Source organism: Geotrypetes seraphini, chromosome 12 (assembly GCF_902459505.1).
Source record: "Geotrypetes seraphini chromosome 12, aGeoSer1.1, whole genome shotgun sequence".
In the NCBI taxonomy this organism is placed as follows: domain Eukaryota; kingdom Metazoa; phylum Chordata; class Amphibia; order Gymnophiona; family Dermophiidae; genus Geotrypetes; species Geotrypetes seraphini.
This window is the reverse complement of record NC_047095.1, coordinates 85,624,379-85,651,835: the sequence shown is the minus strand read 5'-3', so window position 1 is coordinate 85,651,835 and position 27,457 is coordinate 85,624,379. Positions and strand designations below refer to the sequence as shown.

General features: G+C 43.0%; 1 protein-coding gene across 4 annotated transcripts in view; it reads right to left on the bottom strand.

Moving 5' to 3' along the window:
• SEC16B (SEC16 homolog B, endoplasmic reticulum export factor) overlaps positions 1–27,457 on the bottom strand; it is a 172,766-nt gene that overhangs the window by 133,546 nt on the left and 11,763 nt on the right. For 3 of the 4 annotated variants that reach the window (XM_033915204.1, XM_033915203.1, XM_033915205.1), the window contains exons 2-5: positions 20,112–20,475; positions 14,637–14,746; positions 9,753–9,876; positions 257–362 (exon numbers count right to left, since the gene is read on the bottom strand). In XM_033915204.1, the coding sequence (XP_033771095.1) occupies positions 257–362; positions 9,753–9,876; positions 14,637–14,746; positions 20,112–20,467 (696 nt within the window). In that variant the 5' untranslated portion in view covers positions 20,468–20,475. Of the gene's footprint in view, positions 1–256; positions 363–9,752; positions 9,877–14,636; positions 14,747–20,111; positions 20,476–26,463; positions 26,567–27,457 lie in introns of those variants that run through there. The other variant, XM_033915206.1, reaches the window with a different exon arrangement.

Below are 27,457 nucleotides of genomic sequence, written 5' to 3'. Positions count from 1 at the left end.
CTCTATATATTTGATGCTCATCTCCTTGGCACATGGAGAGTCCATAAGATAGTGCATGCCCTATCAGGACGGTCAGTGCAGCCATCCCGGCACTCACCGACAATGGAGTAATCGGTCAGCACATTTCTAAAAAAAAAAAAAAATTCAAGGTCTAAAGACAAGCTACCACAAAAGGGTCACAAAGGGCTCAGAGAAGCCACCACTCTGTTTGCAATGTTGCTTGAAAATTCACCCTCTCCCTCCATTCAATTATTACCTCATCTTGCTGAGGACCAGACTCTTCTGGCAAATTCCTCTGCAGTTCCTCTCCATCCCTCTTCTGCCTGGAATCCCAGATGTAACTCTCATCATAATGCTCAGCCCTGCAGAGAGAGAAAATCAGTCAGAGTAGATATGGGATGCTCTCACAGCCTGAGTATATCCTAAGATGATAAAAACATAAGAATAGCCTTACTGGGTCAGACCAATGGTGGCCAATCCAGGTCACTAGTACTTAGCAAAAATGCAAAAAGTAGCAATATTCCATGCTAACGATCCCGGGCAAGCAGTAGCTTCCCCCATGTCTGCCTCAATAGCAGACTATGGACTTTTCCTCCAGGAATTTGTCCAAACCTTTCTTAAAACCAGCTACGTTAACTGCTCTTACCACAACCTCTGACAATGCATTCCAGAGCTTAACTATTCTCTAGAGTAAAAAAATATTTCCTCCTATTGGTTCTAAAAGTATTTCTCTGTAATTTCATCTAGTGTCCCCTAGTCTTTGTAATTTTTGACGGAGTAAAAAATTGATCCACTTGTATCCGCTCTACTCCACTCAGGATTTTGTAGACTTCAATCATATCTCCCCTCAGCCATTTCTCTCTGTACAACTTCAGCAAGGGCATACTTCTATGAAGGGACACTAACCAGAGCCAAATGGCAGGTGCAACAGGATGGCCTGGGAAGTGCTATTCCAATTCTGTCCTCAGCACTTCCTCTAACTGTCCTATCCTAACGATATTTTTTTCAACGTTTCTATATTATAAACTTTATACATACAGTATATGTAAAGCACATAGGTGGACCCCAATGGGTGGTATAACAAAGAAAAAGAAACTTGGAGCTTAAAATTAATCTGTAAAGAAAAGTAGGTGCTTACTTTCGCTGACAGAATGCATAACAGGCCAAACATATCCCTATGTTTTAGGCACAAGTACATAACTAGCCATAGAGCGGGTAAAAATGCTCACACACGGGCATCGGAGGAATCAAGATGGCGGCGGTATAGTCGGCTGCTTTCCAACGCGTCTCTAGGCATTTCAAATTTACCTTCGGGCAGCGCTCTGCTCGTTTTTACAGATGCCTCACTCTAAGAGGAAGGGTGCAATTCGTTCAGACCCCCTCCTGACGAGGACTTCCACCCCAAATCAAAGATCGATTCTGGAGTATGCTGCAGCCATCAGCGGTCCGATGGATTCTGGAGGACCTGAGCTTTCATCGGCAGGTGGAGCTGCCAGCAATTTGGGGTCCCCTCCAGCGACTGTCCCACCACTGTGTCCTGCTCTTCTTGAGGCTCTGTCAGGTGATCCTTGTATGGAAGGAACACCAAGGGAAATCCTGTTTGAAGGGGCAGTAGCTGAGAGGAAACAAGAGCAGAGAGTCCAGGGAGCTGATTTGGCTGAACTTGGAGTTTAAAGACCCTTGAGATCATACGGGTCGCTCTCAAGAGATTAAACACAACGGTTGCAGGATCTTCCCAGGAATTGAAAACTCTCGTAAGTACTGTGGACAATTTGGGAAAGTCATTAAAAGATACCAAAGAAGAGTTTTCTACAGAAACTAAGAAGCTTAAAGAAAACCCAGACAAATTACAACATGGAAAAGAGGCCGTTAATATTTTTTCTCTTCTTTAAAGTTGTTCATTTGTATGAATGTTTTTCCTCTGATTTTCTTGTACAAGAGATCTCTTGTGAAATTATATTAAAATTTCAATAAATAAAAAAAAAATATGCTCACACAGATATGCTCCCAAGATGAAATACGCCTACACATACCCCCAGGTCATGCCTTCCAGCTCCAAATTGCCCAGAAAAGATCTCACTCCTATTTCCTTCCAAACCTTTGGAATAATCTACCGCCACACATCAGGCCTTCTAAACTTCAGGAAAGCTATAAAAACATACCTCTTTGCCTAGCCTTAATTACACCTCCTCACACTGCCTTTCTCCTCTTCCTCTGTAACTGTCCCCAAGGAAACTTCTATAGACTGAAGTCATTCAACTGATACTTGTAGATATGGGCCATCCTTGTATAAACAATGCCCGTATGCAAGACATCATGGTAGCCAAATTATCTGTCACATCTATGCTAAGCTAGTTCAACTCCTATGGAACATATATGTTACACTGTACTAATTAGATAGATTTCTCATACGGCACACCTTGATTGCAAAGTCATAACCCCACTTACTGCCAAATGGTAACCCTATGTAATGTTTATTGTAACCCTATAAATGTCAACTGTAACCCTGTGTGATGTTAAACTGTAACCCGTCCTGAGCTCTCTGGGGAAGACGTGATATAAAACCAAATAAATAAATAACATCCACTAGCCTCCAAGAATATAAGGGACATCAGTGAATGGTCCATAAAAGTGGTTCTACCATTTAGGGTTTACTGTGGGGAGAATGACGCCAGCGGACTGTAGATATCTAAGCAACTCTGAGTGTCCCAGGCAACACTGAGCTGAGCTGTGGCCCACCACAAAAGACGCTAACAGGGTCTTATTGTTATGTTCCCATTTGTTGGAGCCAGTCATGATTCCTAGAGTCCAGTTTCCCCTTCCTGTCCCTCATACCTTCTCCTTGTCTATGTCTCACCCCTCATGTTCAGTAGAGTTAGCGCAGGGGCCCCCGGCCCTCACCCAATCCTAAGGCCATCTGCAAATAACAAAGGTGGATGAGGGGGGTTGCTGTACTCCTAGCTGCCTCTTTTTTAACTTACAGTCCTCAATATCCCAGTAGTTATGATTGACTAGGTTGAGATGCTCACAGATGGCCACCACCACTCGTCCCATGCTGGAGGTGCCTCATGACTGCTGCCCCTATGCTCTCCAGTGGCTAAGCACACCTGCTAGCTCGTGCCTGACAAGTTTCTAGGGTGAGACAACAGACATGTGTCAAGCTTGTCCCAATCCTCTTCATATGTATATACTCCAGAAGTGTGTATCTCCTTCATTTCACTGCAATACCCAACCCCCTCCCCCCATTCATTAGCACATCTATTTATTAAAAGCAGTATCATTTAAAATCATCTTTTTAACATTTCTCATGTCTATATCTGTAACATACTCTCACCTCTTAACAAAGCACTGGAATCAACTTCCTTCTAACATCAAATCCCTTGATGGTTTTTGAGCTTTAGAAAAGCAATTAAAACCTACCTCTTCACCTGACTCTTCAGGACGTTACTCCCAAACTACTCTTAATAGATGTTCAACAGACTCTCCCTGTGCACATACTGACTCTCTCCCTGTGAATGCTTCAGGCTTCATGCATCTCCCAATTTATCAACTTTCTGAGATCGGCATCGACTCCACAGTCTTAAAATAGTTTTCAGACTTCTTACATTCCCGCTCCTACACTGTCAACACAAAGGCACCACGTCCGCTCCTTGGAAACCGACTTGCGGAGTCCCGCAGGGATCACCCCTATCCCCTATTCTCTTCAACATCTATATGTCCTCTCTGAAACTCTTCCATCTGTCTCCCTTCGAAACTATCTATACATATGCTGATGACATCCTTGTCCTTCTCAAGACAAACTCAAACCTTACCAACCTCTCTGAGAACATCACAGCCTGCATAACAAAACACCAATCCTGGTCCTTCTCAGTTCAAATGAAACTGAATGAGTCCAAAACGAAACTACTCTGGCTCGGCCCAAAATTAGAACAGCTTCTCACTACCCTCTGGAGCCACACTGCAGCTCGAGTTCTCTAGCAAAGTCCTAGGCATCATTATCGACTCTTTTCTTTCCTTCAATGACCACCTCAGCTCCCTGGTAAAATCATGCTTCTTTAGCTTCCACATGCTGAGGAAAGTGAAATCCTGCTTCTGCCAACAACATTTTGCCGTCCTTGTTCAATCTATCATCCTCTCCAGACTAGACTATTTCAATTCCATCTATTTAAGTCTAACTAAAAAAAGTCTTCAAAGACTTCAGCTAATTCAGAACACTGCAGCCAAGCTGATCTTCGCAAAACACAAATTTGATCATGTTTCCCCACTTCTGTCCAAACTTCACTGGCTCCCAATAATTTCCAGAGTTCATTTCAAATGCGCCTGCCTAACTTTTAAGATCCTACACAGCATCCTCCCTCTATTAATCTCGCTTTCTTGGAACTCCTCGAGCCCTGACACCACCAGGCCCACCCAAAAGCTTAAACTATCCTTCCCCTCACTAAAAGGGATCCTCTATGCGGGAAAATTGGGCAAATCTCTCTTTTTCAGAATCACAGAGCTCTGGAATAATCTTACTGCCCCACTACGGATTCTGGGCTCCTTCCAACTATTCCGTAAGCACCTGAAAACTGGGCTCTTCACAAAATTGTAATGTTCTCTTCCCCCCTGGACTCAACATCCAACCCCTCTATGCTACTCCTTCCTTTATTAAACTCTTGTAAACCTTGCCAGGCTCTATAATTATGGAGAGGATGCGGTATATAAACTTAAAGTTTAGCTTATTTTATGCATATTTCACCGTCCAATTGTCTGCTAATCTAGAAAATTGAACTAGACACATCTCACTGTACCCATATTGCCATAGAGGGGCATAATCAAAACAAACATCTAAGTCGAATTTGGTCATATGGCAGTGGGAAAATGCCCATTCTCAAAAACTTTGTCTAATATAATTTTTTTTTTCCCCAAAAATCGTCTATCTGGACATTCAGGCTATTGTTCATCCAGACCACCAGTATGTCTATCTTTATACCACATTTACGACCAAAATTTTATCCAAGTCCCAAACAACCAGAGCAAAACCATTTGGGCATGGGAGGGGCCAATCTTGTATTGGACTGGCCTCCCAGACATCGCAACAGAGCAGTGGGGCTCCTTACAGGGCACTACTGTAAAAATGATGACACACAAACATCTCACCATAACTCCCTTATGGATTATGGTGAGCCCCCCCAAAACCCACTATGCCCACCTGTCTACAACCCCAATAGCCCTTATGACTGCAGCTGGAATCCTATATGGCAATATAGTAGGGTTTGGGGGGGGTTGGTGGGTGCACATGTTCCACCATAAATGTAGTGGTTAGAGTGGCTTATGGGCCTGGGTCCTCCTCTCTATGGTTCACTAGCCAACCCCCTAGGCTATTTAAGACACCTCTATGCAGCTCAACTAGGCTTTCCTATACCAGGTGCTGATGTTCTGGATACATGTACTGTATGTTTTTATTCCGATCTTTGTGGATGCATTAGGAGTTCAGTGAATACTGAGGGAATGTGTGGGGGTCTTTACTTTGTCTCTGCAGTGGTTATCTGGTCACTTAGGATAACGTTTTGGCACTTTTACATGTTTATGCATTATCTAACTCATCACGTTTACGTTCCGTCCAGGATGTCTAGTAAAATCTTCAATTATCCCTCCAGGATGACTAAGTCTAAGTCGGCCCACATCCCGCCCTAACAGCTCCTCCAGATACACCCTTTTTATCTCTGGGCACACAGCAGGATTCAGAGGCCTAAAAATTCCCTCGACACGTCCCAAAAATCAGTTTGATTATCGGTACTTAGACTACCTGTCTTTTAGTTCGTCCAAGTGTCGAATTGGGTGGGTTTTTAGACGTGTTTAAGTTTTGATTATGATTCCCTTAGACTTCTGTGCTTTGTTATTAATTGTTATATGCCTTGTTATGTATATTACTAAGTAACCCGTTCTGCGCTCCTTGCGGAGGACGGGATATAAATTGAATTAAATAAATAAACACATGTATATTTAAACATGACCTTTTAAACATTATTAAACATTAATTAACATGTCTACTATTTAACATGTTATAATGAAAAACATGTCTACAGGAAGCAGCTGTTTGTGCATTTCCCAAAGGCCTCAGCCATGTAGGTAGGGCCTCAAGAAGCATGCTGAACAGAGAGCAAACTCTAGTCTATGCACTGCCTTGGCATATCTTTAGGTTTATACCACACAAATTGCTAGAGCAAGACAACAGACCTCTACTTTGACCATTCTGCTACTACTAATCATTTATATATCGCTACTAGACAAAGCATCAAAATAATAATAATAATAATTGTATTTCTTACATACTGCTATACCATAAGTTCAAAGCGGTTTACAACAAGATACATGCAATGAGAGTATGAGATGATTACAACAAGATACATAAGTTCAAAGCGGTTTACAACAAGATACATGCAATGAGAGCATGAGATGATTACAACAAGATACATAAGTTCAAAGCGGTTTACAACAAGATACATGCAATGAGAGCATGAGATGATTACAACAAGATACATACAATGAGGGTAAGAGATGTAATGGGAACATAAGAAGTTGCCTCCACCGGGATCAGACCAGAGGTCCATCACACCCAGCGGTCCGCACCCGCAGCGGCCCATCAGGTCCATGACCTGTCAAGTGTTCCCTGCCCTAAAAAACCTATCCTTACTTCTATCTGTATCCCTCAATCCCCTTTTCCTTCAGGAATTTATCCAAACCTTCTTTGAATCCCTGTAGTGTTTTCTGCCCCACCACAACCTCCGGGAGTGCGTTCCATGTGTCCACCACTCTCTGGGTGAAGAAGAACTTCCTGGCATTGGTTCTAAACCTATCCCCTTTCAGTTTCTCCGAGTGCCCCCTTGTACTTGTTGTTCCCCACAGTCTGAAGAATCTGTCCCTGTCTACCTTATCTATGCCTTTCAGGATCTTGAAAGTTTGTATCATGTCTCCTCTAAGTCTCCTCTTTTCCAGGGAGAACAGCCCCAGCTGTTCTAGCCTGTCGGCATACGAAAGGTTTTCCATACCTCTTACCATTTTCGTCGCTCTTCTCTGGACCCCCTCAAGCAATGCTATGTCCTTCTTGAGGTACGGCGACCAATACTGGACACAGTACTCCAGATGCGGGCGCACCATTGCACGGTACAGTGGCATGATGACTTCCTTTGTCCTGGTCGTGATACCCTTCTTGATGATACCCAGCATTCTGTTTGCTTTCTTTGAGGCTGTCACGCATTGTGCTGATGCTTTCATTGTTGTATCCACCAGCACACCCAGGTCTCTTTCAAGGGTACTTACAACTAGCAATGTATAGCTGAACATCGGGTTTTTTTTCCCAACATGCATGACCTTGCATTTCTCTATATTAAAACGCATCTGCCACTTTTTGGCCCACTCTTCCAGCTTCGTTAGGTCCCTTTGCAGGGAAGAGAAAAGAACTTTCAGGGATACAAAATTACAAATGGAAGAGACCCAAGTTGGTTTGAATCAAAAGGGAGTCTGTCAGAGAAGGGGAGCGGGGGAAAACAATTTGGGTGGAATGCAATTACAAATGGGAAGAGCATGAGTTAATCTAAGATCAAGAGAAATTGGTGAAAGGGGAAGATGGCTGGGCGGATAGGACAAGAATTGGGATTAGTATGTGTTAAAGAGACGGGTCTTCAGTGATTTTCTGAAGTCAGTGATTTTCTGAGACAGTTCCTTCTCAAAAGAGCTTACATCTCTCTCTATGGTGTGTTTGACCAAGAGGTAGGGCTGCAGGGTGGGGCGTTTCTGGGCCTGCTACCTTGATGTTAGCTGTGAGGGTCAGGCAGGGAAACTTCCAGTTGTTATGTCAGTCACAGTGGTAGGATGTGGGCCTTCACCTGGGGCCAGCAGGGCATCATTGTACCTCACCTATTTGTCCAGGGACACCCATGCTGGGACCATGGCTTAGATCCCAACATGGAGTTTGCCTGGGATAGCAGTAGCCCAAGGAATTGTTGCCTGGATGGGAACATCTGGAAGAAGTAGGAATGCAGTGGGCAAAATTGAAAGGAGCTATTGTAAAAGCAGCAAATCATTTTGTAAGAGAAAATAAAGACAGCTTTAGTTCTCAAAAGTAGTAGCTGAAAAAGAGATTAGCTTTCATAAACTACAAAAGATTGCAGAAAGAAGAAGACAGGTAAAAATATCTGGAAAAGTTAAGAGAGGCTGATCGAGTAGTCAAGAAAGCAAAGATGCAAATGGAAGAAAAAATAGCAGACATGGTAAAACAAGAGGGAGGAACAAGACTTTTTTTTTGTTATATTAGTGATAGGAGAAAGAGTAAAAATGGCATTGTGAGACTCAAAGGTGAAGGAAAGGAATATGTAGAAGCTGATAAATATAAGGCAGACTTGCTTAACAAATACTTCTGTGTTCACAGCTGAAGCACTGGGAGCAAGACCTTAGAAAGCAGAAGCAAATAGGATTGGAGGTACGACAAACCCTGATCGATTTTCAGAGGATTGTGTACATGAGGGAACATTAGGGAAGTTCTGGCAGCTCTGCTGGCTGACTTTTCAATGCTTCTCTAGAGTCAGGAGTGGTACTGGAGGATTGGAGAAGGGCAGATGCCTGTGTGGAACACTGTCAAAAGTTTTTTGCTGAAATCCAAATACACCACAAATAGCACACTCCCTCTATCTAATTCTCTGGGCATCCAGTCAAAGAAATTGATCAGATTTATCTGACAAAATCTGCCTCTAGTAAATCCATGTTGTCTCAGGTACTAAAATCCATTGGATTCCAGAAACTGCACTGTTCTCTGTTTTTTAAAGTGTTTCCCCAATATTTGCCACAGCATTACTTACCACAGAAGTCAGACTTATCAGCCTGTAATTCCCTACTTCTTCCTTACTTTCACTTTTGTGTAGAGGGACCACATCTGCCCTTCTTCTAGAGAAGCATTGAAAAGTCAGCCAGCAGAGCTCCTAGAACTAGCGGCGTTCCTAGCCTATGTGACACCCAGGGCCCATCATTTTTTTGACACCCTCCCCCCATCTGTATGAAAAACATGATTTTTAGTAACATTCCACACGTCACACAAGAGTGTACCTAGGAAAAGGCAGCATCTTACATACTGCAGTGAGTAGTACAACATCAATACACCCATTGTAAAACGAAACAAGCTAGATCAATCCGGCACAGTCAATCCTAACAGAAAACCATGTCTTTCGAACATACAGAACACAGAAAACACCTTTGCCTGTTATGGAATATGTAATCACAAACTAACCCCTCCCCCTTTTACAAAACAATAGTGTGATTTTTAGTCATGGTGGTCCACCCCCTCCGACATTTACATCTTCCTGAGTAAAGGCGGCAGACAGCAGTCATCGCGGGACCTTCCTGCACTTCAGCAAGGCTGCCGACTGCTTTGGAATAGGTACGGTAGTCGCGCTGAGGTGCAGGTACCATTTAGAGCAGCATAGGAGGTTCTGGACCCGGCCGGCCGGCTATGCACCCCCCTAGGGCTGGCACCCGGGGCGGTCTGCACCCCCACCCCGCCCTTGGTACACCACTGGCTAGAACCTCCCTAAGTTCCCTCAATATCCTCGGATATACACCATCCAGCCCCATCACTTTGTCCACCTTTAGTATAACAAGCTCCTCATGGAACACAAACCTCTGAAAATCGATCAGGATACTGCTTTCTTTCTGCCCCACCTCTACCTCTCTGCATACACATAAGTCCTTCTATTTTCTTCCCTCCCCCACCACCTTACTTGTAGTAGGCCCCGTTCCTCTGCTGAAAAGACCCATGCTCAGGCTCCTGCTGGTATGTGCTGTAATAGCTCTGATCCCGATACACCGCTGTCTGACTGTCATATGAGCCAGTTTGTCTCCAGTCTACAAAGAAAAAGAGTCACCATGATTGATTGTTTAAACCTGAAAAGAAGGCAGAAGCTCACCAAAGACCTTGGTTCAGAGTGACATCAGATCACATATGATTACTGTAATCTGTTGATCCCAGCTGCAGGGATTTCTTAGTAGGCACTTGTTTAGTTAAGAAAAATATCCCCCATAATTCTGCACAATTTTACTAAACAGTTTTAGGATTTAGCTCACACTTTAGCAAACTCTGTGCAGGAGCATGCAATAAAAGCAGTTAATGTAGTTGTGTTTAGCAAATTCTTGGAGGAAAAGTCCTTAAATAGTTAGGTAGACCTGAGGAATGCCACTGCTTATCCTTGGGGTTAAATAGAATAGAATCTTATCACTTTTTTGGTCTCTGCCAGGTATTTGTGACCTGGATCTAGAATACTGGACCGACCCAGTAGGACAACTCTTATGTTCTTAAGTATTTTTCTATCTCCGGAGGGCTTACAATCTATGGTTATAGCTAAGGCAATAGAGGATTAAGTGATTTGCTTGAGGTTACAAGAAGCATCAAAAGGGATTTGAACCCTGGCTTCCCTGGTTTCAGTCCATAGCTCTTAAAATCAGACCACACCTCAACTCTGTAGGAGTGACCACAAGATGCTGTAGGACTGAAATGTATTATGTTACATGATAAATAATTTCTGGGTGCACAAAATACAGTATAAAAAGTATAAAAGGAATCCCCGAATAAAGAAGATGGGGATCATCGTAGGCGACTCCATTATACGACATGTGGACAGCCACACCGCAGGAGGAAGAGAGGACAGAGTCGTCACCTGTCTGCCTGGAGCAAGAGTGAAGGATGTGACCAACAGGATCTCCAGGATCATAGATGGCGCACGGGGAGAGGACACCGCTGTGCTTATCCACGTGGGAACAAATGATGTGAGCGGGCGGAAGTATGACAGGGAAGAGCTGAAGGGCCAGCTCCGCTCACTTGGAAGAAAACTGAAGATCAGGGAGGTGAAAGGGGCCTTCTCTGAGATCCTCCCAGTACCAAGAGCAGATGGAAAGAGACAAGGGGAATTGCAAGTAATCAACGCCTGGATGAGACGATGGTGCGAAGAAGAAGGCTTCGACTTCGTGCGCAACTGGACGGCGTTCTGGGGAAAAAGCAAGTACTACAGAAGGGACGGACTACACCTCAACAAAGAAGGAGCAAGAGTTTTGGCAGGCAACATGAAGAAGGCAATCGAGAAGGCTTTAAACTGAAAGATAGGGGAAAGCCGACAGTCGACCACCGGTCGATGGCACGGATAGCAGGATGCCCCGACGAAGAAGCCAAGGAAAACTACTCCTACACAAGAGAAGACGACCTCACGGCAAATAAGGGAGAAAAAGCAGGAAGTGACAAATCAGACACAGGAGGGGACGACCACACAGCAAACAAGGGTGATAACACAGGAGCAGTTAAGGATATCGTAATTGAAACTACAGGGACGGCCAAGAGTAGAAGGTCCAAAAAGGTAACACGTAGGGAACTTAGATGTATGTATACGAATGCTAGAAGTCTAGGTAACAAAATGGGGGAACTAGAGACAATAGCAAGACATGACATATTGGATATCATTGGCATAACAGAAACATGGTGGAATGAAGAAAACAAATGGGACACAGTACTACAGGGATACAAGCTGTATAGAAGAGATCGAGTAGGGCAGAAAGGTGGAGGTATTGCTCTATATATTAAGGAGGGAATAGATTCTGTTGAAATGGTTACAACAGAAATGAAAGAGAAGCTTGAGTCACTCTGGATCAAGATTCCTGGTCAATTTGGAGCAGATACGAAAATTGGCCTTTACTATCGTCCCCCAGGACAGGCGGAGGAAACTGACTCAGAAATGATGGAGGAAATCAAACAAGAATGCAAGACAGGCAATGTAATTATATTGGGAGACTTCAATTTCCCAGGGATAGACTGGAAACTAGCAACCTCCAACTGCGGCAAGGAGGCCAAGTTCCTGGAGGTGCTAGGGGATTGCTTCCTGGAACAAATGGTAAAAGAGCCGACAAGAGGCAACGCCACCTTGGACTTGGTCCTAAATGGCCTCACGGGACCGATAACAGTAGTGGAAGTCATGGTTCCACTGGGAACGAGTGATCACAATGTAATTAACTTTAAACTTGACATCGGGAAAGGGAAACATGCCAAAACCTTAACCACCACATTGAACTTTAAAAAGGGTAAATACGATAGCATGAGAGCCATGGTAGAAAAACGACTCGAAAAGAAGGTGGACAAACTTGAAACGGTAGATCAGGCATGGTCCCTACTGAAAAATACTATCACAGAAGCACAAGATCTCTACATTCCGAGGATTTCCAAAGATCGGAGATCAAAGAGCAAAAGAGAACCGGCATGGCTTACCAAACAGGTGAAGGAAGCCATAAAAGAAAAGAAGGACTCTTTCAAAAAATGGAAATACATAAAGACAACCGAAGCCTGGAACAAACATAAAGATGATCAGAAGAAATGTCACAAGGCGGTGAGGGATGCAAAACAGGAATATGAGGAAAAAATAGCCCAGGAGGCCAAAAACTTCAAGCCCTTCTTTAGATACGTGAAAGGGAAAAAACCTGCAAAAGAGGCAGTCGGACCCTTGGACGACCAGGGAAGAAAAGGGTACATCAAGGAAGATAAACAAATCGCAGACAAACTAAATTCCTTCTTTGCGTCCGTCTTTACGAAGGAGGACACCTCAACAATACCTGAAGCGGAGAAAGTGTTTGCAGGAGAAATAGAAGACAGCCTCACCACAGTTGAAGTGGACTTAGACCAGATATACTATCAGATCGACAAACTTAAAAGTGACAAATCCCCTGGACCGGATGGAATTCACCCGAGAGTCTTAAAGGAATTGAAGGTTGAAATCGGAGAGTTATTGCAAAAACTTGCAAACCTGACAATCAGAACTGGACAGATACCGGACGACTGGAGGATAGCGAACGTCACCCCCAATTTTCAAAAAAGGATCAAGAGGGGAACCGGGCAACTATAGACCTGTGAGTCTTACGTCTGTCCCCGGCAAGATGGTTGAAGCACTGATCAAGGATAGCATGGTCCGGCACTTGGACGCACACGACTTGATGAAACCCAGTCAACACGGATTCAGGAAAGGGAAATCATGTTTGACGAATTTACTCCAATTTTTTGAGACCGTGAACGAGCAAATTGATAGTGGGAAGCCGGTGGACATAATATACTTGGACTTCCAGAAAGCGTTCGACAAAGTTCCACATGAAAGACTTCTCAGGAAACTACAAAGCCATGGCATAGAGGGGGATATACAAAGATGGATAGGCAAATGGCTGGAAAACCGAAAGCAGAGAGTGGGCATAAATGGGAAGTTCTCCGACTGGGAGAAAGTGACTAGTGGTGTACCCCAGGGCTCGGTACTTGGGCCGATCCTTTTTAATATTTATATCAATGATCTGGAGGAAGGAACATCCAGTGAGATCATCAAGTTTGCAGACGATACAAAACTATGCCGGGCGATCAGATCGCATGAGGATAGAGAGAAACTCCAGAGCGACTTGTGTCGGTTAGAAACATGGGCGGAGAAATGGCAGATGAAGTTCAATGTGGAGAAATGCAAGGTAATGCATTTAGGAAATAAGAATAAGGAATACGAGTATACAATGTCAGGTGCAACTCTGGGGAAGAGTGAACAAGAAAAGGACCTGGGTGTACTGATAGATAGGACCCTGAAGCCGTCGGCACAAAGCGCGGCAGCGGCAAAGAAGGCAAATAGAATGTTGGGCATGATAAAGAAAGGAATCTCGAGTAGATCGGAGAAAGTTATAATGCCGCTTTATAGGGCAATGGTCAGACCACACTTGGAATACTGCGTCCAACATTGGTCTCCCTACCTAAAGAAGGATATAAAACTGCTGGAGAGGGTGCAGAGACGAGCAACAAAACTGGTGAAGGGTATGGAAAAACTGGAATACGAGGACAGATTTATAACACTAGGATTATTCTCCCTTGAGAAAAGGAGACTGCGTGGGGATATGATCGAGACCTTCAAAATACTGAAAGGAATCGACAAAATAGAGCAGAGAAGATTATTTACGTTGTCCAATTTGACACGGACTAGAGGACATGTAATGAAGCTAAGGGGGGACAGGTTCAGGACTAATGTCAGGAAGTTCTGCTTCACTCAGAGAGTGGTTGACACCTGGAATGCCCTCCCAGATGAGATTATTGCGGAATCGACCGTCCTAGGCTTCAAGAGCAAACTAGATGCATATCTCCTTAAGAGAGGCATGTAAGGATATGGTGGACTATAAATTACGACAGGTGTACACCTGGCAGGGCCTCCGCGTGTGCGGATCGCCGGACTTGATGGACCGAAGGTCTGATCCGGAGATGGCATTTCTTATGTTCTTATGTTCTTATGTTCTAAACTTATTTTTGTCTACTAAAAGATGTGTGTGAGATCTGAAATAGGAGGTGAGGTTTCAGGTCACATTAAAGGCATGCTGGCGTGTAGGTAGGAGACCCTTGCACTGAAAGTTAGGACTATGGTAGATTGTACAAATTGAATGAGGGTTTATAACTGGAATAACCGAGAGCTGTAAGTGAGAATGAAGATCCTTTGGCTGTACTTTGTGACGCAAGTTGGTGCAACACTTATCATGTCCATGATCAACCCTTCACATCCACATGCACTTTCAGCACCTTCAGAATGGCATACAGTAGCATTTTTCATAGGAATTTCTCATACCTATATCCTCCTGTGCTGTCCTGGGATATCTGTGGTAATACCCTCTATAATAGTCTTCCCTCAGTGAACCTTGGGCCGGATAGGTCTGATAGGCCTCCTCATAGCCCTGCCTGAAATGAAACCAAGAATAACTGAGACAGATGTAGGCAAAAGCATACACAAGCTTGACTACCTGTAGGATATCATTACTTCTTCAAATCAGTTTTATTGACTTTCTTTCTTTCTTAGTTCTCTACCTTTCTGGGCAAATATGCAAAGAGGTTTCCACATTTAAACTCTTCTCCAACCCACATCTTTCTCTTTGTTCTACTGCCTTCTGTATCTACCTCATGAATGCTAAATTCAGTCACACTATTGGTTTTTAACCCCTTTGTGAGACTATTCCAGGGAAGCAAAACAACAAGAACAATCCAACAGATCTACAGTTAAAAGTCAACTGTAGAAGCGATGTACAAAGCACAGGATCCTTTATTGAAGTAAATACAGTGTGCTATTCCCAATTGAGGTTCTCATATGTGTAGACACAGGTCCCGACATGGTCCGTGTTTTAGAGAAACACTCCTTCCTCAGGGGTCATGAAAGGAAATGTAAGGAAATGAGGTGTGGAATATAGTGGGGTGCTGAGGTGTGCATGTCAAAGCTTGAACCGATGAAGTGTAATGGTGCTATATATGAGGATTAGTGAAAAAATGAGGAACCAATGGTGAGAGGGTGATGAACTGAGAATTATGTGCCAATTACGTGTCAGAGTGCTGACTAAAAATTAGCAGTCTAGAAATGAGATGATGGTGATAAACAATGACAGGTCATCCAATAATCGAAATGGGGTTTTAGACATATCTAGAGACTTTTTAGGCCTCTGAATGCCGCTGTGCACCCAGAGCTCAAACGGATGTCTTTGGAGGAATGGTTAGGGCAGGACGTGGGCAGGAAGTGGGCCGACCTAGACTTAGTTGGTCTGCAGTGATAATCGAAAGTGCAAGTTTAACGAGACTGCCTAGACGGAACTTATACATTTTGACTTAGGCGATCTAAAAACAGGTCTAAGTGCCCAGAAGGTATCCAAAGTGACCATATAACCACTGCAGGGACAAAGTACAGAGCCCCACACACTCCCCCCAGTGATCACTGACCCCCTCACACCGCCATAACAATCAGAATAAAAATGTACATTGTAACTAGTCAGCCACGATGCCTGCCAAAGATCCCTGTTAAGACAGAGGGGAAAGTAAAGCAGAAAGGGAAGTTTCAAGGTCCCTCCTGATCCTGAGCATGGTAATTTCTCAGTTAACCCCCAGGGGGAGCCCGAAATCTCTGAAAAGTCACAAGGCAGTCAACATCCAGGTTGCCACCGGGGGAACCCCAGAGCGGTGCTGTTGTCTGCTGACTCAGCTAGATCAGGGCGTCGCCCTGCTCTAGAAAAGCCAGCAGCTTGGGAGAAGCAGGCAGGCAAGCTAGGGAGAAGGATCAGGTTCCTCTCCCAGGATGACCCCCCCGGTTCAGGCAGAGGTGATACCAGTACACCTATGGAGGTGGTTGAGGCTGGAGACACCTTGGATCTTCAGGATATTGATGAAGAAACTCCGATGGATTTTCAAGGGAGCTTGCCTGAGGAGTTCTTTGAGGATCCTGAACCTATGCAGGTTGGACTTACTGCCAGGTGCTTTCCTGCACTGTGAGTTTTGTTGGGACTTTTTGGTTTGGGAACTCAGCATTTTGGGGTTTAAATTCTTGAAGCTAAGAGTGCTCATTTGGGCGAGGTTTGCTAACACCCTGGGCAGATATTTTGAATAGCTGTTTGAAAAGCTAATTGTAAGGCAAACCTGGGACACTCTTGTTTGACCCAGCAGGGCTTCTTACTCTGCTGGAGGCTTCTAATTGATATCTGCAAGTAGTGCTGAGAGCAGTGCAGAGAACTTTATTAGTGGTTCCTTGTTTGGGAGCAGTTGAAGAGCACAATCTGGCCATTTGCTCTAAGGAGAGCCAGTGCTCAAGAACATTGTTTTTTCCTCTGGTGAAAAGAAGGAAAAACTTAAACCTTTTATTTTTCTCTTTTGTTATGTGGTTTTGGTTTTTGCTTCTATTGGACAAAACTGATTATCTATTTTTGTTTGTCATTCTTGACCTTATTTTGATGAAACTAAAATTCACCTTATTACATAACTTTGGAATTGTGTGTTGCTGTGTTCCTTTTATCACTCCATTCCTGCAGGGTGACTCCAGTTTGGGTCACACGTCTGTGTAATTTTAATGTTCAACCACTAGTAGTGCTGTGGAGTCCCGATCCCGGGCAGCAGAGTGGTGACAACATTCCTGCCTCCAGAACATCAGCACCTGGCATAGGAAAGTCTATTAAAGCTGCACAAAGGTGGCTTAAGTAGTCTGGGGGGTGGACTAGTGAACCACAGAGACGAGGACCCAGGCCCATAAGCCACTCTAACTACTGCATTCATGTTAGAAAATATGAGCCCACCAAAAAAACCCAAACCCAACTGTACTGCCATGTAGGTGGCACATGCAGCCATAAGGGCTATTGGGGTTTTAGACAGGTGGGTATAATGGGTTTTGGGGGGCTCACCATGACCTGCAAGGGACTTGTGGTAAGATGTTTATTTGGCACCCTTTTTGTGAAGTTCACAGAAGTGCCCTTTAAGGTGCCCCACTACTCTGTTGTCATGTCTGGGTGTCCAGTCCATCACTTTGCTGGCCCCTTCCATGTCCAAAAGGTCTTGTTCTGGGCGTTTGGAACTTGGATGATTTTTTGTTTGAAATATTTTTATTGAACAGAAAAATCATTGAATTGGATGAATTTTTGGACGAGAATATTGTATAAAGATAGATGACTTAGCAGCAAATGGCTGGACATATAAGCAGATGATTTTCAAAAAAAATTGGATGTATTTTTCGAGAATGGACTTTAGACATTGCCGACTTTGGCGACTAGCATCCTAGGCCTAAAATGGACTTAGACCTTTTTTTTTATTATGCTGTTCTAAATAAACCGTTGAACAAATCCAATCCAAAATCTGCTATAATCACCAGTCATTTACATTACATCTAATGTATAATAATTTTTGATGGATTCTCAGATGGCTGTTGAAATAACACAGTTCATCTAGAGATCAGCCAATAACAGCTGTTAAGAGTCAAAAGACTCTTATAGAAATCAGCCTCTATCTTCATCAATCCAGGTATTTTTTCAATACAAGAAAATGTGTATATATGTAATTCTCTTCTTAATCAATTTTCTTATAATCAATAGTATATGAATTTTTTTCAAAAGAACTTATCTTTAGTTGATTTGGCTTCAAGTATAGATATCTATTTCACCCCTCTCGAAATGAATTCATGTTTCATAACTTTCTTCAGGGTTGAGGTGCCACATAACCAATCTTTTTCAGTGCACTGAACCTCGCTCAATTTTCTCTTATTCACAACATATGTGATTTGTGTTGGAGTAACAGCGCTCAAACCTGGGACCCCCATGGGCAGAGACTGCTGATCTGCAAATAGAACCACAGTTCTATACAGCCTTCACCCAATCTCTAGAGCAGATGCTGTAGAAAGAAGTCCCTGCCCCCCCAGGAAACCCATTGGATCAAAAAGGAGCATGTCTACCCTCATATAATGAAATCAGCCCAGCATACCCTTGCTAGTCAACCAAGTCATCTGATGGGCCTCTTCTGTGCCTGACTTGTATCCTGCTCTCCTTTTCACAGTTTCTACCTACTCAATACCTGTTTTAATTGCATGTTGTACAATCTGCTTCTTTGCTCCTGAGACCTGCTATATTACTTGGTTGTCACCCATCTGCTCTCCTGGTTCCTGTACCCAGCCTACCTGAACCATCCAGCACTTGGCATAACTTCTACACCACTTTCAAGTGTAAGACCTGATTCTATGGGGGCAATTCTATATCTGGGTGCATCCATTTAGGTGTCCCAGGGTTCCATTATAGAATATTAGTACAACCCATTATCTGCACCTAACACATAGGCACACACAGTTACACCAATCATAAAGCTGTGTAAGCACAACCACCTAAGTGTGAATGTAACCCGAGTAAATTACGTACGTCAGAGGAGGGGCGGGACCTTGGCAGAGGGAACTTGATGCAAAGGCCGATGGCAGCCTGTTAGGATTGCTACAGCTGACCGGTGATCCTCTGCAGGCTGCTTTAATGTGAGACCAGGGAGCCGGGATGGAAGGTGGAAGGAACAGAGGGCCAAATCTTGGTGACGGCAGCCAGGAGGACCAAAGGCAGAGGAAGGAGCTCATGAAGAGCAGCAGCAGTCGTGATTACACTGGCAGCAGGCAGGGTGCAGGCAGCCGGCAGGCCAGCTTAAGTGCAAACGGAAGGGAAGAAGAAAGAAGGAGACCCTGACAAGCGAGTTATCGGAACACAACAAGAGCCTGTGACCATAACATGATCGGAATAATGACCAGACAACAAAAGGTAGAAAAAAAATTTTCTGTTTTGTGATTACAATATGACAGATTTGAAATGTGTATCCTGCCAGAGAGAGAAAAAGTCTTTTTTATTTATTTTGTTTACATCACAGAGTCGGCGTGGGTTGGAGAGGTTGTAACCCTCTACTTCTACTAAGACTAAGGGGTCCTTTTATTAAGGTGCGTATTTAGTGTGCGCTAAATTGATTAGTGTACCTTAATAAAAGGATCACTAAGTATCTTAATAAAAAATTTGGCCCCCGACTTAGCCTATGTTTTAGATTTTGGTCTCTTATGTGATTGAGTTTGACACCTCTGATCTAGGGGATGCTGCTCACTGCTGCCAAAGATTTTGAAGAGGTAGGTGGGCTGGACGGTGCCCAGAGCAGACCACCCCCTTTGCTACACCACTGTATGTACAACTGGACATCTAGGTTACAGAACTAAAGAGCGTTTTTCTAAAACTCACTAAGTCCATGGTATTTTAATGATTTTGTGTTGAGTACTGTATGCAAAACTCACTCAGTCCAAAAGCTGATACCTATTTTTCTCAAAACTGCTGCTGATGGACTGAGTTTTGGAGAAGTGCTCTTCAATTGTCCTTCACGTGCTTCCACAGGCTCAGTATCTTATTGCTCTTATATGGGTAATTTTAAAACTCATCTGGACACTCAAAACAGTGATTTATGCACAGGAAACAGATTTTTTTTTTTTAAATATCCAATGTAAAGAGGTAAACGTATAGGTGTAATGTAATTTCACGCATACTCTACCTTCCACAAGTGGAAGTGTTCCTGGAAGCAGAGTTGAGAGAGACTTCATACATCCTCCTGGATTTTCAAATGAAAATATGTACATTTTCCAGAAAATTTTGTGTGCATTGAATAGCTCAATAATGAAAGAGGGTTTTTTGTTTAACTAGTGAAAGTTTGGTCATGCAGCTGCTTCAAAGGATTTCTCACACCTCAGCCTAGGTGAAAGATAATGTTTAGCCTTCTTTAATAAGAACATATTCACAAACCTTACCTCGAATATGGCCTGTGGGGATAGCACCCTTCATAATACTCAGTCCAAGACTCCTGCTTGCTCTGATTACTTGTTCTGAAGGAGAGATTTGGATGGTGATGGTAGGACCCTGTCCAAGAGTTCAACCATGGTTGTGGCCCACATCTAGGATCCAGCGGCTGAAAATACATTTCACTATTAGGCCTAGGAAGTGGTGTGGACCTGTGGTGGTACCCATCCCTCCAAGGGCCCTTGTCCAGGATTTCTGTCCTGGCTATATATCTCCCTTGAGGCTGGGAATGAGGGAGAAGTGCCCCAGGATCCATCCCGATCCTAATCTGGCTACCAAGGTTCACCCTGGGCTCGTTTTCTTCCATCTAGTGCCCTGGAAGACAACAAAATGACAGATCTACATTCACCAAGAGAAACACAATTCTACGGCACTTGTACAATGTATCGGTACAGCAAGAGAAATGTTACTTGCGCTGATATGTACAGTAAAACCTTGGTTTGCGAGCATAATTTGTTCCAGAAGCATGCTTGTAATCCAAAGCACTCGTATATCAAAGTGAATTTCCCCATAGGAAATAATGGACACTCAGACGATTCATTCTACAACCCATAAACATTAATACAAAATACACCGAAAACATGCTTGTAATCCAAAACACTAGTATATCAAAGCAAATTTCTCCATAGGAAATAATGGACACTCAGACGATTCGTTCCACAACCCAAAAACTTTAATACAAAATACACACGTACTTGTATTGCAAAACCTCGCTCATTTAGAACAGTCACTACACTCCTGCAGCGTCAGAGAGAGAAGAACTGAAATGGATAACCTGGACACACAGATGGATAAACTGGACATACTGGCCTCACTTGTTTATGCTGGACACTACAGACCTATATTTTCCCATAGCCAGGCCCAGCCTGTACCTTGCTGTCTGTGAACACATGTATCCTTTGAAATGCTAACCCAGCTGGCCTTTGTGCTGCAAAGTTCCTGTCTCCATTCCCTGCTGGGAGGATATTTCTCCAAAGTTCTGCTGAACTGTTACCAGTGCTGTATGACTTCATATGCCAGGCACCCTGGAAAGCCATAAAACATTTATAATGAGCAAGGATCCCTGCTGGACGATGTGGATGTAGCGAGATGAGAGAACTTGGTACCAAAACATTTGCTGAACCAAGTTATGGGAACCAAGCAGCTGGATTGTTGAAAGGTCACATTTGCCAACTTTCAGCAATCAAGGACGCCATCCTGAAGATGCACAGAATTGTAAAACCACAAATTAGCATCTGCAAGGTGATAAGGATCTCAGAGCTGGAGGAAGAAAGTTCATGAAGAATTCTCTGTTTCTGCTCGGGCCCCCCTCCTGGGGGGGGGGAGTGAAAGAGGCGTGGACTGAGAGGAGGAATAGTTAGATATACATTTTTGTACCAATAGGGAATTACATGACCAGAATTCGGGGATGTACTTTTTGGAACAAAGGAAAAATTTATCTGTATAAAAAACACGTGCATCACAGGTAGAGCCAGAGAGAAATTCACTTGGGTAAGCCAGCAGGGACATGCTAGCCCCCTGCTAGGCATATGGGTGTAAGTTCTTCTCTCCATTGCATATTCTGAACTGACAATATATTTTTCTGCTATGCCTTTGCTGCTGTAATTTTGTAAGTTTTTATACTAACAATAAACAAATATTGTCTGTTTTTGGAACATACAATGCTGTCTCGTAGTCATTCCAATGAGGTAAAACAAAGCAGCCTTTACTTCAGAACCATCGGCTCAGTTGTGATGATGTGATGTGTATATGCTGTATGTACTTGTATTGCCAAGACATTGCTTGTATATCAAGTTAAAATTTAATAAAATGTTTTGCTTGTCTTGCAAAACACTTGCATACCAAGTTACTTGAAATCCAAGGTTTTACTGTATCTTCATGAGCACTCTCTTCTCTTCCGTTCCTCCAGTCCTCACAGCAATAAACTGTATCATAATTTGTTACTCCTAATCTTTTCCAGCTCTAACACACCTCATTCCTGGCCCTGCAGGCCATTGCATTTCACTCTTCATCAGCTATAGCACTTCTAGCCTACAAGATAGAACACCCTGCTATCATGGTAACTTACTTCTCCAAAATGATCTTCAGTAGACGTGCACACAAGCGGAAGAAGGTGCAAAATTCACATCTGAGAGAACTAAATGGCAGTTTCTCTGATCTGTATATATAGATATATCTATGAAGGAAAGACATACATGTATCTAGAGAATAAACATAAAAAGGACTGCAGAATGGAATGTACAAGATTCAGGAATGTTTATTAAAAATATATATAAAACTGTAATCCAAAGTAGTGACTCTCATACACATGGAGTATGGACCCAACATGTTTCGGAGAAACACTCCTTCCTCAGGGGTCTGAAATGTCCAATGTATCACAAGTACAGTTGTTTAAAATAACTAAAAATGTGTGTGTCGAAGGCAAAACTTCTTCCGGGCAAACTCACACTGTGCATATATGAGAGTCACTACTTTGGATTACAATTTTATATATATTTTTAATAAACATTCCTGAACCTTATACATTCCATTCTACAGTCCTTTTTGTTTGTGTTCACCTTCACTGTTCGATTTCTCTTTGTTTTGTCTAGATTAGAGAATGACACGGAGACAAATTTGTCCCCATCCCTGCAGGAACTTAATTTCCCTGTCCTATCCCTGTGAGTTTTGTCACTGTCCCTGTCCCAATCCTGTAAGCTCTGCCTTAACTGCACAAGCCTCGAACACTTATGATTTTAAAGTGCTCGAGGCTTGTGCAGATGAGAACGGAGCTTGCAGGGATGGGGCAGGGACAGGAAACGAACTTGCGGAGATGGGACGAGAAAATGAGTTCCTGTGGGGGACGGGGAAAAATTTGTCCCCGTATCATTCTCTAATCTAGATCTCATTGTTTAAAACTTTTGAAAATTTCCCCTGCCATAGCAAGTCCAACCACATCAGGGCCCCATTTAGACATCATACAAAGAAAGCCCGAATCCAGCACAAACAGCCTGGCAGTGCATTCAGGAAAGAAGACTTTAGGGAAACAAAACTGAATTTGATCATGAAGTGCACAGCTTTTATTTAAAGAAAAAGAAAGCGCAAAAACATGAGAAACAAATTACGACCACAAAAAAATTAATCAAGGAATAAGACCAAAAGAGAACATAAGAGTTGCAATACAGTCAGACAGGTCCATCAAGCCCAATATCCTGTTTCCAACAGTGTGCCAACCTAAGGGCCTGTTTTACAAAGCCGCGCGGTAATGGCCCCCAGAGCTTTGTAAAACAGGTCCTAAGTCATAAGCACCTGGCAAGAACTCAAAGAGTAAAACAGATTTTGTGCTGCTTATCCTAGAAAAAAGCAGTGCATTTTCCCAAGTCCATCTTAATAACGGTTTATGAACTTTTCTTTTATAAAATTATCCAAACCTTTTTTAAACTCTGCTAAGTTAACTACTTTCACCACATTCTTTAACAACAAATTCCAGAGTTTAATTACAAACTGGGCAAAGAAATATTTTCTCCGGTTTGTTTTAAATCTACTATTTAGTAGCTTCATTGCATGCCCCCTAGTCCTAATATTTTTTGGAAGGAGTAAACAAGCGATTCATATTTACCAGTTCCACTCAACTCAGTACGACTGCCAAAAAACAATAAGCTACTATTTTAAAAAACCCAACTACAATTATCACTTTAAACTAAGGATACTGAGGACAGGATGCACATCGCTCTGACAACACAATAAAAAATACTGTGTTGAGAATAATTTTCTTTTACAGGGCTATGCACAAACAAAAAGCATGCAAATCATATGCATGCTATTTGTTCAGAGTAGCCCCTTAAAAGAGGCTTTTATAGGTACCATCAAGCTTATATTATGTGTCAGGGTATGTACTGGATCCTCCCTGAGCTCATGGAAAATCTCCCAGACTGGTTATTGTTGGAATGGCAACTCATGTCACCTTTGAGTCTGAGTCATGTGTTAAGTATTAAGATGCCTAGATTATATAAGGATAACAGAATCCTAGTAGATACATGGAAAACCTTAAAATGTGTGAATAATTTAACACTTATTTCGGTTCATAAATCAACTTATCAGACCCTATGGCTAAACTCCAAGATTCAAATTGGTGGATTTAAGGTCTTCTGGAAGTAGTGGATGAAGGCGGGTATACTTACTTTGGATGATGTTATTTCAGATGGTAAGCTGCTTGATTTTTCACAATTGCAACACAAATTTGGTTTTAATAAATCACAAAATTATAGATGGTTGCAGTTGAAGCAGGCTATTCAGGTTGGGTTCCCTGAATGGAAAAATCTTAGTAATCAGTATGGTTTGTCGCTCTTATGCTTTCAGGTGGATTTCCTGGGACATCAGGCCACTCCGTGGTATAAATTAATATCTGGATTTTTAAATAAGAAACCAAAAACTGGTCTTCAGGACATTTGGAGCATTGAGATCAAGCATCAAATTACTGCATCTCAATGGCCACTTATTTGGGCTTGGAGGATGAGATGTACAGTGTCTGCATCTATGAGACAAACTTGTTTTTTTCTGTTACATAGAGCATTTTGGATCCCGGTTCATTTACAGAAGTTAGACAGCTCTATATCTAATAGATTCTGACACTGTTATCTTGAACCTGGGACATTAGATCATTTGTTATTCTATTGTCCATTGAAACTTGTTTTTTGGAAATCAATATGGGGTCAAATAAATAGTTTGTTAGATAATCTGGAGGTTTGGCATGTCAATGAGGGCTAAAAGCCAAATATCCTCTAATAATAATAAGCTTCTACTCATTATGACAGGGGTTGCCATACAACAGATTATGTATAATTGAAAAAATTGGGATAGGCTAAAATATAGCTTTTGGTAGAAATCTTTGTGTCACATATTTAAAATGGAAAGGATAATGGCCATGCAGCAGGGAAATTTTAAGAAATTTCAGGTTATTTGGGAGCCATTAACAAGATACTATAAAGATTGAAATTACTGCATAGAATACATATTAACTTTTTCCCTTTTGTTCATACACATCTAGGGTAGGGTGGGGGATGTGGGAATATTTTATGATTTCTTTTGCTTAGGAATAATTGTTGGGTATAAGGGAGGGGGGATATTTGATGAGAGTTAGAATTTGATGATACATTAAGTGATGTTAAAGTATAAATTAATTGTATTATGTATTACATTTATTGTGAGTTTTAAAAATGAATAAAGATTAATAAAAAAAAGAGGGGAGGAACTGTGCCTGGCGCCTGCTCAAAAGAACAATTACTAGGCATAGCTCCTTCTCCTGATTGCAACCACCATTCTCCTCTGCTAACCAATGACGGCTCCAAAGTTGCAATCAGCTAAGAACTGGCAGAGAGCGGCGGCTGCCGCCTTAACTCATTCAGGGCTTCCCCTGCCGGCTCCTGAGCCCCAGATGATCAGGGCTTCTCCTGCCGGCTAGCCGCAATCAGCTGATTGAGGCTTTCCCTGCTGGCTACAGTGCAAAAGATGGCAGAGGAAGCCCTAATCAGCTGGGGTTTTGGAACCGGCAGGGGAAACCCCTAATGAGTGAAGCCAGCAGCCCCCATCAGCTGGGCAGAGATGGAAAATTACAAGTGAAGTCTTTGGGGTGGGGGGTTGGGGAGGGCACAGATGTTGTGCATGCATTGTGTGAGTGCACAACAGATGCACAAAAGCTACTGGCAGCTCCGGAGCAGTCAGAAAATTGTGATCCTAAAAGGAAGGGGGGGCATTCCCTTTAGTGCATCATAAGGAGAGCTTATAAGAATTATAATGAGCTCCTTGTAATGCATTTTCATAAGGTTCTCGGTGGCTGATACAAGGATCAGTAACAGCTATGAAGAACCCTTTTGAATGATGGAAGGAGAGTGCTACTGGCACAGAAACCTTTTGAACATCGGGGCCTGAATCAGCAAAGGCCCTACTTCTCAACAGTATTTATAGCCCAGGCAATCTCCTCTTGTCCTGCTGGAACTTTTACCTCAAACTTCTCCCCCTTCCTACGTTTGCTGTGCAAAACATTATCTTTGAACTCAGCTGCATTCTATTCCCAGGGGCATACTTTAAAGCCCCTTAAGGGGGGAGGGGAATTCCTTGGTTTTTGGATTGATTTAAATCCATTCTGCAGTTCCCTCCCCTAAACTGGGGGCAGGTGGACACAAAATAGAAAAGAATGAGAGAAAGGAACGAAGGACACCTGAGTCACAGAAAGCAGAGGCACACAGAAGAAAAACAGAGAGACGGAGGGGGTAGGGAGAGCAGAGGCAAAGTGTCAACCCAGATGGGCTCTGGTGTTCTACCTACCTGGGAGAAAAAAGGACGCTCCTTATGTTGCATCAAAGAGGTCCATTTGGGACCCCTAAGCAAAGGCTAGTTGCTACATGGACTGGCCCAGCCACTGAAGCCTGAAGCAGCTGCTCTGTCTGATCACTGCTCTACTGTTCAGCTGATAACAAAGGAGCAAAGTGCAACCTGGATTTCTGCAGGACATAAACAAACTCTGCCTTGGGCAGCTGGGGAGAGGCTCTGATCTCTCAGTAGGAGACTGTACAAGACATGCAGAAAAGTGAGTGCAACTCCAGCTGTTAACTGGATCTGCTTGCACCCAATGTGGTGTTCTGGTGGAAACACCTGCCACTACCACTTTTCCTTTCATTTTCTCTTTCAAGGACTGAGATTACAATAGTAAATACAGTCTGGCTTGGCATCTGGACTGAATCTGGCACAAGCCATTTACACAGGGCTCAATAGAAAATTTGAAAATTCCACTACAGGAACAGTTTTTTGGTTTGATTTTGTGTTTTTGGGGTTTTTTGTAATTTCATTTTTGACACCACTTGATACAGAACAGAGAAACATTAAGCAATAAACAATCATGCAGAGCCCTGTTCCCTGCCCCCTCCAAAAGCCAAACCTCACCCCCTCCCCTCCCTTCCCAACCATCACCACCACCAGACTTAGGGCTCCTTTTACTAAGGTGCGCTAGCGTTTTTAGCGCATGCAGGAAATTACCGCGCGCTACGCTTCTAGAACTAACACCAGTTCAATGCTGGCGTTAAGGTCTAGTGCGCGCGGCAATGTAGCATGTGCCATTCCGTGCGTTAAAGCCCTAACGCGGCTTAGTAAAAGGAGCCCTAAATAATAATAATAATTTATTTTCTTGCATACCGCCCCACTGACAGTTCTAGGCGGTTCACAACAAAGGTACTGAAACATTTCAGTAAAAATACAATTTCAAACACACTGCTACTATAAATACAACATCAGTTAAAAGGTACAATTAAAAAACATATCCTAA